This window comes from Bradysia coprophila, unplaced genomic scaffold, assembly GCF_014529535.1.
Source record: "Bradysia coprophila strain Holo2 unplaced genomic scaffold, BU_Bcop_v1 contig_138, whole genome shotgun sequence".
In the NCBI taxonomy this organism is placed as follows: Eukaryota; Metazoa; Arthropoda; class Insecta; order Diptera; family Sciaridae; genus Bradysia; species Bradysia coprophila.
Window position 1 is genome coordinate 10551668 of NW_023503409.1, and position 15289 is coordinate 10566956.

The following is a 15289-nucleotide window of genomic DNA, read 5'->3' on the forward strand; positions in this document are numbered from 1 at the left end:
AAATTTTGAACAGATAGTACAACCTATACGAGACGTTCTCTTTTTTCCCTGTCTATTATACATTTTACATGAAAATGTGTGATAACATGAGTAATTTAAAGATTTTGATAATTCCCGTGTTGTGTATGATAATGACGGGGCCGGTGTGTTTTTCAATACGTTTTGATGAATTAGTCTAACGTCATAATACTTAACAAAATTTTTTTTTTATATTTTATTTTCCTTGTCAAGTGATCCGATAACGATAGATATTCGGCACATGCACTACTCTTATGTGTGCTCAGTGTGATAACATTTAGTCTGAAGAATTCGCAAAGGTATTAAAAAAAAACGCTTTTACCTCTGACAACCTTGTCAATTATCTTGAGGAGGAAATTACGATTTTCGTAGCTCTATCAGAGCTTTGAACGACTTCTTGGAACGTTGGTTTCTGCGTCAACGAATATGTATTCATAAAAATGTTATCAAAGTCAAAGTTTCTCGATCTCTTCAATTGAGAGCAATGATTTATTGAGCTTGGACGTAAACATTGTTCCAGTGACAGTGATTAACGGAAAATAGTAATCAGTGATCGCGAGTGGTATACTCCGTGTCCGTGTGTTCAAGCGCTGTTTACTGGCAGTAGCTTAGTTTACCATCATTTGCCTGTAAATTCAACTTCAGACCGCAAAAGAATTAATTTTCTTAATTTATTTTAGTTTGTTAAATCGATAATTGTCCTTGAAATCAGAGACACCCCGGTTGGCCACGCAATTTCTTTTTCGGTACTTCATTCTTTGCACTGGTGATGCAACTAGATGTGAAGTAAGGGAAATTGATTTACTAAATTTGCTAAAATTTTCCGAAATTTTCTAATATTTGCTAAAATTTGCTAGAATTTGCCATTAGCAAATTTGGCAAATTTCGGAAAATTTGGAAAATCTTAGCAACTTTGGCAAATTGTGGAAAATTGATTTCCCAAAAATAGGCCATGTGTGAAGTTGTTTCACAAAAAATGGAGCGCGGACATTAGGAATTGTATGACGAAATGTAGCAGAAATGTACTAGAAATGTAATAGAATAATACAAAAATCTATTCCCTTTAGTTTCCAAACAGCATCTTCCTATACCAGGATCGTCTATTTTGACCTCCCATAATATGTCCGACGAAAATTTCCAATAATTTCATTCCGTTGAGTTATAGCCAAGCTACGGGTTTGAGTAGAAGGGCGAGCAATTACTGCTCTGAATAATTCAATGGTCGAATTAAAAAATCATTCTGTGGATAGCGAGCAATGAGTTTGTGTTTAGTAAATAAATTTATCGAAATTTAAAAAATTTAAATATTAAATGGAATCCCAATAATTCCACAGCGGCACAACAAATTCCACAACACATACACAAGGTACCATCAAACAATTATTACGTCGATGCGAAGAGCATTAATATTTTAAATTAACCGAAAATTAATTGCTTCCAATTCGGAGCATAAAATATTTAGGACTGGTAGTATTACTACGTATAAGTAAAGTTTACAGTATCGATTTCCCCCCAATCACTAAACTTGATGTGCACGACATGTAATTCTGTATTAAGAGTTCATGTTGAAGCGATGAGTACATCGTTATCGTATGGGAGTATTTCACGTGCCGGCGTGACCTTACAACTGATTTTTTTTTAAAAAAGACATCACAAAAACAGTTGTTATCAATGCGGTGGAAAATATTCTGTTGCAGCAATTAAAGCATTGACATTGATGTCCTTTGCAAAATTGCGTAAGCTCCATTTGACCAAAAGATAGAACGTATACGATGTACTGACCTTTACATTAATTGAATCATTTAATTTGCCGTAACTGCATGTTTTTCGAAACGGTCAGTCGCATTAAGGATACAGCAAATCCTTCAATTTAATTGTCCGTTGTGAGTGTACAAAATAACAAAGTTGTAGCTTATCGGTACAACTGGTATGGGGATAAAGTTGTCTTGAATATGAACGAACAATGTTCTACGACCCTGATATTCAATTTCACTCATGTAATCAAATACCACCACTGACTCCCGTAGTACGATTATACCTATATGGCATGGCATATTATAGCCTTCTCGCTATTTCTTCATTTAACCGTTTCTGTTGTTATTTACTTTTTTGATTTGATTTTCATTTATAACATGAAAATTGCATGACTTTTTCGCATTTTGTGTTTGAATTATTATTTAAATTGAATTAATGGGGGAAAAAATGTTTTCATTTCATAATTTTGTATTTGCCGATTTATTCCGTAAACATTTAATAATTCGGGTTATTGTCGACGATGATGTTGATAATTCGATAATATGCCGAGGATGATATAAGGCTCGGAACGGGTCGGGTTCGGTCAGACGGGAACCCGAACCTGATCTTGACCCGAACCGGAACTAAGACTTCGGGTTCAACCCGAACTTGACCCGAACCAGAATTTTCGATTTCGGGTTCAAACCGAACCCGACCCGAACCCGAAGTTATTCAACCCGTACTTGACCCGAACCCGAATTTCCATTTCGGGTTTGAACCGAACCTGACCTGAACCCGAGATATTCAAATAAATCAGGTCCGGTTCGGGTTAACCCGAAATTTTTGGCATTTTTTAGTGTAAAATGTTCGGGTCACCCGAACCAGACCTGATCTATTTGAAAATTTCGGGTTCAGATCAGGTTCGGGTCAAACCCGAAATGGAAATTCGGGTTCGGGTCAAGTACGGGTTGAATATTCGGGTTCGGGTCGGGTTCGGTTTGAACCCGAAATCGAAAATTCTGGTTCGGGTCAAGTTCGGGTTGAACCCGAAGTCTTAGTTCCGGTTCGGGTCTAAAACCGGTTCGGGTCATAACCTGAACTGATCAGGTCAACCCGAACCCGTTCCGAGCCTTAGGATGATAATATCCGTTTACTGTTCCAAGATTGTTATTAAATCTTTGTCAATAAAATGTGCCGACTATGTCAACTATCCAAATTTTTTTTTTCTCGCACCCAAAAACGATATTTACTTCGTCCAACGGAACGGCAGTCCAATGATAACAAATCCCCCATTTGAAATGGGATTCGAGTAACATATCAAGCAGAAGAAGAAGATGAAGATGAAAAAGTAAATACGAAACGTAAATCTGTATGGTATTAACCTTAACCTCATCCCAATCTGCATAAATATTCAAAACATTGTTCCAATGCTTGAATAACATAAGAATCAAAACATTGGAGATGTTTGAGAATGTTTTCTAACATTTGAACCTTTGATGTGATTTACATTATTTGAATGACAAAGGGGTTTTTCTTATTCAAATAAGTAAGTTGTGTCTTGTGTATTATAACCTAATCTTCAACCTAAATAAGATTTATTCTATTCATACATGCGGACTGTGATTCCTATTGTCCGTTACATGGAATTATCGATTTAATATATTTCTTATAAAAATGGAAAATTTCGTATTACAACACTCTGGGATGGAATTGTTGCGGCACTCGGAATTTGTTTCTTCTTTTAAAACATTTTTTATTTATTTCTAATAAAAACCTCAATTGAAAATTGTTTTTCTTTTCTCTTTCAGGATACCCACACGAATTTCATAGCATCTTGGGATAACAATTTTCTTTTGTAAATTCAAATTCAAAACTGACTGTGGAACGAACGAAAAGAAGAAATAGGAAAAACAAACTTTTTGTTCAGACATTATCCCCACATTAACACGGAGTATAAAACAGCAGTTTTATGTTTTGTTTGGGACAATTTGCTAAACAGTCCAGAGCATTCAACGTTGGTTTGGAAAAACCGGTGACATTTTGATTGGTTTTTGGTGCAACCGAATTGGTGTTGCGTTTGCTTTTCGTCTCGTATCAGTATTGGCGATTCAGAAAAGAGGTTGACCACCTTTTTTTCGGACTGGACAGAGGAGTGAAAATTTTTTCGGATCTCACATTTACCATAATAAACTGTCAAGATTGCGGCCATGGGTAGAAAGAAAATTCAAATTTCCCGTATCACGGATGAACGGAATAGACAGGTGAGACACATAATTTATCATTTGTCATTTAATTTAACTGAATTCATAGGTGATAGGTGGCTAAAATGTAGGCAGTGCCTATTTTTGAGAATTCTAATTCTTAAAAAATCCGAAAAAATTAGGAAGTTTTTCGGAAATTTTCGGAGTTTTTTCGGAAATTTTCGGAGTTTTTTCGAAAATTTTCGGAGTTTTTTCGGAAATTTTCGGAGTTTTTTCGGAACTTTTCGGAGCTTTTTCGCAACTTTTTCGGATAGTAAAGAATTAAGTTTCCCAAACAAAGGCCTGCTCAAGTGTACTGAGGGATATTGAAAAATATGTGCGAAAATCGCCTCATTGGCCGAATTATTTGTGGAACAGACGAGGAAATAAATTTAAAAAAAAAAAATCGGAAACCGTTGTTACGAAGTTTGTTAATGTCAAATGAATGTCTACGGTTCGTCCTTGACGTTAAGGATAATGCATGATGATGAATTTCGCTTTTGTCAGTCCTAAAAGAATTCAATAAATCGACAAGGACGAATCCATCAAAATTCGTTTCGATTAAGATTACGAAAAAGTTCTACGAATTATCGGAAAAATGACCTTAAACGACATTTAGATACGCGTATAGCAAAGCTTACGGAAAAATAAAAAAAAGGAAGAGAACGAAAACTACAAATCAGTTTTTTCCATTAAACAAATTTCTCTTTTGTTCGGAATGTCATACATAAAAACGTCAACGACTATAGGTTAGGCAGGCATAGTATACATTCAATGTAGTGTTACAATCGACAAAAAAAAAACGAAAGAAAAAAAAAACTTTTCCAGTTACTCATCGATTTTCCTTCGATACAATATCGAAATGAAAAATTGATGAAATTTACTTACGACATCAATTTCTTTATTTTTTCGTTTCCCTACCACAGGTGACTTTCAACAAACGTAAATTTGGTGTGATGAAAAAAGCCTACGAATTGTCTGTACTATGCGACTGTGAAATAGCATTGATAATCTTCTCAAGCAGTAACAAGCTGTACCAGTATGCCAGCACCGACATGGATAAAGTGTTGCTGAAGTACACCGAATACAATGAACCACATGAGAGTCTCACCAACAAAAACATAATCGAGGTACATTATGTTGAGCGGCAATGTGACGGTCACAATAAGACATGATTTGCAAAAAGTAACGGGATCGTTTGGGGGTGGGGAATGGGGAGGACATGATTTTCTGTTTTGTTTTGATCGATTAACCATAATAATCGGAATTTGACTAACTGAAATTTGTTTTTCCCATTCGTAATGCAATGTAACATGTGTTGCCAGTTGCCATACTATCTTTTATCGGTTTTTCAGTAAAAAGAAAAAAGAAAAACGGCACTAACACGTCTGTCTGCCCAGCCTTAACGATTCGTTAATTTATTTTATTTGATGAATTTTGGCACTTTGACAAAGCCAGTCATTCGGTGTTTATTGTGGTTAATTCGAAACGAACAAATATACAAAGCTTGCAAATCACCATTTTGTGTACCTCACATTGTTGCTTCTAAGTATTTTTTCCCTATACTTTAGTATGTAAGTCGTTAGCTTGTAAGTGAAATCTTTGATAGGCGAAGAGATTTTCTTCGGCGCCAGAAAATATCTTTTGTTGCTAAGCAAGAGTTTTGTTCAGTTGAAATGGAAAAGGAAAATCGAACAAAAAGTGCTGCGGCTTTCATAAGTAAGCAAATTGGAAGTATTTTCCTAGAAAACGTTTTCAAACAATCAGCACAACGATATTTCCCCGTACTTCGTAGGAGCTCTTGCTTTGATGACTTACCATTTAACCTTCAGAAAAATTGGATTTCTTCGTACTTGGCGGGAACTCTTGCTTTGATTTAATTCCTTTCAAACCTTAATTTATATTCCCGTTCCTTGCGCTTGAATTACAGTCTGTACCGAGCCCGTTTAGTTGTAAGACCCCCGGTCAAAATCAATGTGAGCTCTGTCCACTGACACTTACAGGTACTTACAAAGAAGGAGAATAAAAATGGCGTTATGTCTCCCGAATCACCGGAACAAGATTCCGAATACACACTCACTCCACGTACAGAAGCCAAATACAGTAAAATTGACGAAGATTTCCAAATAATGATGCAACGCAACCAGCAATTGGCGTCCGGTCAACGGGTAATGTCTGGTGGAAATTACACTTTGCCCGTTACGGTACCGATTCAGGGAAGCTATAACGAATCCGGAATGCTGCAGGCTAGTCCACAAATGGCTCATCAGAATATTAGTCCCAGGCCATCGAGTTCGGAAACAGATTCGGGTAAGTTAATTGGAACTGTCCCATTTGATGAAACTCGAAATGTTTATCAGAGCGAATGTACTTTTCAGTTTATCCATCCGGATCACTACTTGAAATGTCGAATGGTTATCCACATTCAACGTCTCCGCTGGGCGGATCGCCAAGTCCAGGTCCGAGTCCTGGCATAGGTGGGCATTTACATAAATGTAAGCATGTCTTACTAACTCTAGTTTGTGTGTTTCGTTTTGTATATTGTTGTTGTTGTCTTGTTCATACTAAACAAAAACGAACGTTCAAATCGATGAGGTCAAACAATTAACGAAATTATTGTCGTCAGCAGCACACCACATAAAGCATTCACCTGGGAGTCAAAGTGGACGAAATTCTAATCTTCGAGTTGTAATACCAAATTCTGGTATGTCAGCGCCTGATGATAACAACATTAGCTACGGTGAAGTAAGTGGATCGTGTGCTGTTACTACGGCAAGTTCAATTTACTGAATTACAAATTTATGCATTCAGCATCGACAACAATCAACGCTAAATACTCCGGTCGTTGCACTACAGACGCCAGGCATACCAGGACTAACAGCGTATCCATCGCTAGGATCTTTTGGTGCCCAAGACTTTTCAATGAGCTCTTCCGATGTTATGAGCTTATCTTCATGGAATCAGAATCTAAATACCGTTCAGCACACTAGGTAGTATGTATTCTAACCCAATCAGTTGACATCTGATGCATCTAAACTGGAATTTTCTCTTCTATTGTTTGTACCACAGTGGCTTACCACATTTAGCAGTATCAAATAGTACACCTCCGCCTTCAACATCACCGATAAATGTGAAAGTGAAATCGGAACCCGTATCACCACCTCGTGATCATAATGGTATCATGGGACACAGTCACAGTTCATCTGGTTTGTCAATTACAACGATGAATAATGCGACGTCAAATATTAGTGTTTTAAGTCATACGCCGCAGCATATGATAATGACATCTCGGCCGAGTTCAACGGGTCATTTAACACCTACACTCGGTAAGTGTTTCATTTATCTATTTATTTTTTGATATTCGTTGATTCGGTGACTAATACTGACGGAACATCATGAGTAGTAGAGAGAGTCCCTTACTAGTATCCTTATGCTTCATGTCATTTCATCCGTGCTGATAACATAGGTGTAACATAATGATTAAATGTGACAAAAAACAATGAAACCAACAAGAAAATACACTTTTCCGAGCAGATGTAAAAGACTTGGGATACCACCGTACGGGAAGTTCAGGCGAGAATGTGATTGAAGTGGATTACGACGTTGACTATGAAGTGGACATGGACTGGGAGTTCTATTGTAATGTGGATGACGAAAAGCCATCGGTGGTTCATCAGGAAGCGAGTGCGGCGAAAATGTACACCCTTCAAGAATTATTATCTCAATTAGATGATTTTGAGGCAGTCTGACTCCAATGGAGTTTGCATTTTATAAACAATAGACATTGAAAATTAAAGGAAAATTTGAATGAAGAAAAACTGTGGAAGACTTAAACGTACTTTTTTGCTGGACTCGCTTCCGTTTATTGTATGATGCTGGCCCAATCTCATCCCCTTTACTCCTCTTGAAACCATTTCGAATACACAGGCGTTTTCTGAGATTTAGAAAGAACAGACGCCATTTTATGCAGTTTAAGGTGTTGCCAGACAGAGTTGTAAATCGAGTATGCATCTTTGGAAGTTTTTATGTTCTACTTCCCTAAATGGAGGTCTGTCATACATTTGACGCCTCATAAATTCGTAATTATGGAGATATTAAAGATATAAGAACTGTATGGCAACGCTGAATTGGGGACGTCCTTTATGGATTGCGCCTGAAACTGAGCAAGAGAGTAGATAGAAAACGGAGGCTACATCTTCAATAGACATAGACGTAGAAACGGTTAGTTTGTTTAAAAAAAAACGGCGACAAGAGAACGATGGAAAAAGATTCTCAGCGAACTATTAATTTCATACTCAAGTCACAGAATCCTACCTAACACACTGTTCAAACATCAGTGAATATTCCAATATATTGTTCTGAGTCATGTGTAGAGTCTCGCCGAATCATTTAAAAACCGAATCCAATCACAAAACCACCGTGCGATCAATTTGACAATTATAATTCTCATTCCAGGCACTGCTACAAACGTACCTTCACCAGGTGGTGATCTGCATCGGCACAATTCAATGCAAGATTACGATCACTCACCGAATCAACCACACAAGCGACCAAGAATTTCAGAAGGTTGGAACACATAACCCAATTACTTCAACTATCAAAACTATTTGCAAGGCTTCAAACGAAACAATAATAATTATACGAATGGCGGTGGAAATTGCAATGGCAACAACAATGGCAGTGTTATTGTTTTGAAGTGAAAAAGTAAAAAAAAAAAAATTGAATTCGACAAATAAAATGAAAGAAAAATGAGAAAAGAAAACAAGGAACAGACAGTTTACATCAAGAAGCAACTGCCTGTTAAATATATTTTTTATTTAAATTGGGAGAGTTGCAAAACACAGAGATTATTTGTTGAAAAAACAAACAAAAAAAAACATAAAAAACGTAAACATTAATGAAAATAATAAACAAAACAAAAAACAGTCGAGTCATTCAAGTGAAAGAGAAATTAAGTAAAATAAAAGAGAACCTTCTATCGTGTCATATCTTAAAGTAAAAAAATGAAAAGAAAATGAAAAGGAAAAAATTCTATTTAGTTAAAGGATATACATCTAAAAGCTGTTGATAAAAATATAAATTTAAATTTAACATTACAATTTTGTAGCATTAAATTTGTAGTTATGAAAAAAGATTGATATTAAAAACAAACAAGAAATGGAACCGAGGGAGACGGAGAAGTTTTTTTTAAATTTAATTTAACAATTAAATAAAAGAAAAATGTTTGAAAACACTAAAAAAAACACAGAGAACGCAAACACTTATTATATTAGTGCAATACAAAATAAAGAAGAGAAAAATGAAAAATAAGAAAATATTTTTCAAAACAAAAAAGCTCCTCCATCATATCTGATAAAAATGAGCTTTAAAAACAACTACGAAAAAAAAAAAGATTTTACTTGTTCTGTTTCATCACAGAAATGAAACAGCAGAAGCATAAAATTACCGGCAAAAAAATCTATTTAAATTGGTCTGTTGTATAAATATAAAAAGAAAATAAAATGCATCGCTTAATTAAATAGTGCTTGTGTTAGTCAGCAAGAAAGATTGATTGAGCTGTGTGTCGCCTTTTAAAAAGAAAATAAACAAAAAAAAAAAGAGAAACCAGAAAAATATTGAAGATACGTAAATGAGATAGAAACTAAAAAGAAATGTTTAGTATTTTTCTAAATAAATAAATAAAAGGAAGTAAAAAAAAATGAAGAAAAATTTAGATAAATGAAAAATGTTAACCTTAAACAAAAAATTAATTAATTAATTATGAGAAGAACATTTATATTGCACTTTTTAGCCAGAAAATCGTAGACAAGAATTATATTTAAATAATTTAACAAAAAAAAGAGAGAAAGAAAATTGATATAAAAAACAAAAACCAACAAAAGTTAAATGTTAAAATCCATATTTTGTAAAGAATATTACATAAAAAGTGCCATTGGATGGTTATTTTAAATTTAGAATTAAAACTGAAAAAAGAAGAAGAAAATTTGAAGAAGAAAAAAGAGGAAAATTTAGGAGAAAATCGCGCCATTTTTAACAGAAAATCAATTGGAACTAATTTAAAATCTGTTTCTCAGTTCAGTACACGTGCAATTTCAATGTAAATATCCAAATTCAAACCGTATAAATAAACAGAAAAACAAATTTCATTCATTTCTTGGGGTGATAGGCCTTGTTCGACTGTGAAAGGACATTAATTGATGGTAGATTGAATGCTTGCTTGTTGTTTTGATTAGTCTGCTGAAGGAAAGGATTATAATCAACTCGTCGAAATCATAAGTTTATTTGAACAAAAATTAGACGTGTCAAATTAGCGAATTATAAGAGAAATGAAATTACATTCATTTAGCTCCGTTTCAAATAGGCTGATGATGTCAATTGATTTTTCATTGAGAAGTTAAAACAAAGAACTCGGAAGCCCATTCGTATCGCTTCTGCATTTAACTATCCCATCTTAAATGCTGAATCTTTCAATATCACCTCCCCACCGTATCTGAAGCATGCAAAGTAATTAATTAAAAGTTTTGTTTCACTTCTGTGCCCGAACATATCTCCTATTCTAAAAAATAGGTTTCATTTAATTCGATCAACAATCCCCTTTTCTGTTAATATCAAACTGGCCAACTGAGTCCCATCCATTAATCTCATTAATCTGATCAACAATTCTACAACTGAAGACATGCGATGAGTTCCATTGAATCGTTTAGTCTATACTGAGATCCGACATTTAAATTGTGCATTTATCACGATGATTGGTATAGATCACTTCAGTTGGCGATACTATTACAGAGTTTAACGATAATTGGCTGTTATCATTCGAGGAATGTGTCCTGTGTCATTTAAGAAATTATTTGAAAATCCTTGAAAAAAATGGAAAAAATCCTTAAAATCAATGAGATTCCCCAGATGGTTCACACAATCTTTTATATCGAAAAGACACTCGCTCGATAAAGAGTTGAAGTCAAAGAAAAACCTTCGAGAACATTTTAAAAATCCTTCGTCACTCAAATTTGCTATTTTTTGCCCACACAAGTGATCATCATGACCAATGGTTTATTACTCCGATTTATCCGAATGAAATATGCATAACTGTCTCCGCGTAAATAAACATAAAAAATCTGATCCAAAAGAAGGTCGATTCATTTGACTTGTACATAAAGAATAAATTTTCTTTTTTTGGGATAATTTTTTCTCCAATTTTTCGTAAGCCGACCCCTGTATACATCTCTCGAATAAACTAAAAAACAAAGAAAAATTTGAGAAAAAAGAAGAAAAACAAAATCAATTGCAAATTTTAAATGTAAAAAAAAGTAAACAAAAAACCACAGAAATTAAATTTAAAAATGAAAAATGGTATCATCTTCCGCCCTTAGCCAAAGTGTATTTTCTAGGTAGTAAGAAAAATAAAATTCTTTCTTTTTTTTAAAAAAAATGAAAAAAAAAAACAAATTGAAAATATTAAAGACATTAAAAAAAAGCTCTTGAAATTCCGAGCCGTACTATACATTATTAGTGAAAATGAAAAGAAAAACAAAAAATATATTTATGTTCGTCTGTTTTAAGAGATAACAATGTTCGATATATATATTTATCTGTCTAGAACGATAATCTCGAGCTTATCCCTCTAGGGAGTTTTTGTTTATCTCGATATATCTGTTCTCGACAGATAAAATATGATATGCACCTATTGCCAGACTGTTATTTTGACTTGTAGGCATTATGACCCACGCCTTCGGCTAGGGCAATAATGTCCTACACGTCAAAATACCAATCTTGGCAACAGGTGCATAATATATATTAACAAACATGCATTATGATACGAGTATATAAACGTGCACATAACAAAACAAACAAACAAATGAATCCCAAGCATGAAATGTATAAATGTGTAGACAATTAGTGAGAAGAGAATTAACACGACTTTTAATTACTGCAGTGTTTTCGATCAATATATGAACGTGAAACAATCGTTTTTCAGTCATCCCAAGAAGCATAAAGAAAATTGCCATTTACCGAACTAGGGAGATAAAGTTGAAAATTCGAGTTTTCGTGTGAATCGTCTTGATTCGACGTGAGGACGAGATCAGTAATCACGCACGATGATGAGACTTTGTCGTGCTATGTATTATGCTTGGTAAGGTGGTCGAAAATTCCCGGAATTTGATGAAACCAAACCCACCCACTCGCATAAAAAAAATCGGTTTCGTCGAATGGGAACAATTCCTTTGAATTAAGGTATTTTGTTCTCTCCTGAGCTTTAATTAAAGATTTCCTACAATCTAATTCTATTGGATCTTTCTCCCAATACTTTGATCTCACGAGCCTCAGTTCCTCTGATTTTTATTCCTAATTTGTTTGCTGACGACATACCCTTTTCAGAAAGCAAAAGACGTAAGCCGTTCGTCACGTATCTCATTTACTATTATCTGATCGTGTTACTGAAGTGTACCACTGCAAGCTGAAGAACGAAAAAATCACGCATTATGCGTACGGTTTGTTTGTAATCTGTATACGCTGCTGATTAGAAAGCTGATTGAATCTAGTGAATTAATTTGATGTCAACACACTCTTCAGTAATTGTTTGAATGAAATTTTCGATTTCTTTCAAATGACCATAATAGCCATAAGCCATCATACGATGTTATTGAAGAAATGTAACAGTAATTTGTGTGCCATAATGTAACCAATTTTTTTTTGTTTGTTTTACTTTAATTAACTTACTAATTGGAAAAGAATAGTTTTTTGTTGACGTACTAGATTACTAGAACGTACTAGAACCTATGATCGGGTCACACACAGTCACAAGACACTCCGAATGAAAACGATTTTGATTAATTAGCCAGATTTTTTACAGACTCGGTCTGACTCTGTTTCATCACCATTTAGTGTGTAGTCTATCATGATCTTCGTTTTGATGTGTGAATGAAATGCAAACATTAATCGTTAAAGATTAAGAATATGCAGAATCACCAAGCATCATCAAACAGAAAATTGCTGATTTTGATGAAAAATATCAGTGCGTTGAGTAAACGATCCATTCCATATCTAAGTGCAGACAGTAGGTTCTGTAAGAAACTCATCCCTCAGTTGCAAAGAAATTAGACAAAAACTCATTTTTTAAATTTTATTCGGAGTTTGCGCAAAAGTCACTTGAAATTAATTCTAACGTTAGTTAGCGGAAGAGAATGAAACAATTCAAAAGAAAACTTTTTTCACCAGCTAAAATACAATTTAAACTAGTGAACCATACACCGACACATAAACCACACAATTTAAAGTAATTAAAAAAAATTGAATTCTACTAATTAGCAAAGCGAAAATGATATTAAAATTGCATATTAATTACTAAACCATAGAATTGTTAGTATACTTGCATTAATTGTAGAAGTTTAATCCGGAACTTTTTACACACTAGCTATATGGTATAGAGAATGTAGAAGAACCAATGAAAGAAGAAGAAGAAGAAATAAACTCAAATCTAAGACAGAAACAAAAACAAAATATTTAAGAAATTGAGAAAACGGAAACCTTTCTGCCTTCACTTCGATTGACTTACAATCATATTTATTAAATTGAAAAAATTTTGAAATTTTTAAAACGAAAAACAAAACCAAATTCAGTCTTATGAAGAATGTAGTTTGGTATTATTAACTATTAAAAAATGGAACAAAACAAAAATATATTCTGGCACTACACACATCCACTCATAAAATCCTTTTGTGCAACATTTACAAACTGTTTTGAGTTAAAACGTTTTCAAATGGAATCCTTCAATTTATGTGCTTTCGGTAAAATGCCAATAGAATTTCTTTAAGAAATGATCAGTCATCTTGTACAGTACACAGTCAAGTCATATAATACGATTTATACATAAATGAAATTATTGGAAAAGAGAGAGAGAGAGAAAGAGGAGTAATTTTGTAGCTTTATGAAACATAAAAATTAATTTATTTCTTAAATTTAGTTTTTATTCAAAAAATTTTTTGTTTTTCTTTTGTGTTCTTCTTTTATCAACAAACTAATATTTAAACAATGAAAAATGCGTGACGTAAATAAATAGAAAAAATGACTTTGTTTTGTTCAATTGAAACTATTGAAACTATGGAAACATTTTGAGTTCGTTTTTTTTATGTTTCGTTTTTTAATTTTATTTTTTCTTTCGTAAGCATTTTAGTTTTTACAGGTGTGATGGTGTGAAGTTTTTTTGTTTTATTTTTTCTCTTTTTATTTTTTATTTTTTAATTTTAGTTTTTAAGTCGTATAATTTTACATTTATGTGTTTTATTTGTTATTATTAATTATAAATAAAATTATAATTTGATGAGAGAAGAAAAAAAAAGCAACCAACAACAACAGCAAATATAATGGCATAAAATAAATTTTTAATTTTTGTTTTCTTTTGTTTTACACTTCGATCCCTGACAACTGTTCTTTTCTTTGTTTCCATTTTTTGGTTCTATACTTTCGAAATATTTGTATTTTCTTTCAGGGCTATTGTTGGGAATTTCAATTCTTAAAATATCTTAAAATTCTTAAAAATTCTGAAAAAATTCTTGTAAAAATTTCTTAGAACTTTCAAATAATTTTTAGGAATTTAAAGAGTTTTGAAGAATTAAAATTAAAGGCAGAGTGACAGCAAGCTGAACATTCACTCATTTACAAAATACGTGGACGTAAAAGGGTGTTGAGGAATTTCGCGCCGCGTCATTCACAATAACCCACAAAGTGACATTTTCCTTATGCAAAATGTATCATTGTCGTTAGTCATGATTATGAACGGTAAATCTTCAGTTATCGACAGCAAATACAAAGAAGTATGAGAGATTGCTATTAGGTTAATATTCCACTCGCTATGCAATACTTGAAAAAAAGGAAGTAATAGATTCAAAAATTGCATCGTGTTAGATATGACACTGGCTTAATGCTTGTTAATTAAACAAAAAGAAAATCAACAACTAAATATTTGCGTAAACTCAGAATGCAGTTTCTCCTATTAAAATTGAAGCTAAAGAAAATCTATGAAAGCTTTAATGTCGTTTCAGTCGTAATTGATCCTCAATGGAACGAAATATACTAAAAAAAAAATTAAGTTTACTTCAGAGAAAATACGAAGGTTACTAACTATCAATTGCCGCTTTTTGTTTTTCCCAACGTTCAGTACGATGAGAGGTCAATCTTCAATACATCTTTGGTAAGAACTTTCGGATACTTTTTATGGAATCCTTGCCAAGTCTGTCACTTTGAATTGCAAGTGAGACTACGAAGTCGCCAGAGGGTGAAGGATAAAAAGACCGTATTGA

The 15289-nt window shown here is 33.6% G+C and overlaps 1 protein-coding gene across 17 annotated transcripts in view; it reads left to right on the forward strand.

Moving 5' to 3' along the window:
- Window positions 1-11274, forward strand: part of LOC119074119 (myocyte-specific enhancer factor 2) — an 82510-nt gene extending 71236 nt beyond the window's left edge. For 6 of the 17 annotated variants that reach the window (XM_037180086.1, XM_037180088.1, XM_037180089.1 and 3 more), the window contains 8 exons: window positions 3561-4013; window positions 4919-5122; window positions 6008-6302; window positions 6371-6487; window positions 6622-6737; window positions 6804-6985; window positions 7050-7318; window positions 7527-7767. In XM_037180086.1, coding sequence (XP_037035981.1) covers window positions 3960-4013; window positions 4919-5122; window positions 6008-6302; window positions 6371-6487; window positions 6622-6737; window positions 6804-6985; window positions 7050-7318; window positions 7527-7741 — 1452 coding nt within the window. In that variant the 5' untranslated portion in view covers window positions 3561-3959 and the 3' untranslated portion in view covers window positions 7742-7767. Of the gene's footprint in view, window positions 1-3560; window positions 4014-4918; window positions 5123-6007; window positions 6303-6370; window positions 6488-6621; window positions 6738-6803; window positions 6986-7049; window positions 7319-7526; window positions 7768-8447 lie in introns of those variants that run through there. The other 11 variants (XM_037180097.1, XM_037180098.1, XM_037180099.1 and 8 more) reach the window with 9 other exon arrangements.
- Window positions 11275-15289: the final 4015 nt, after the last annotated feature.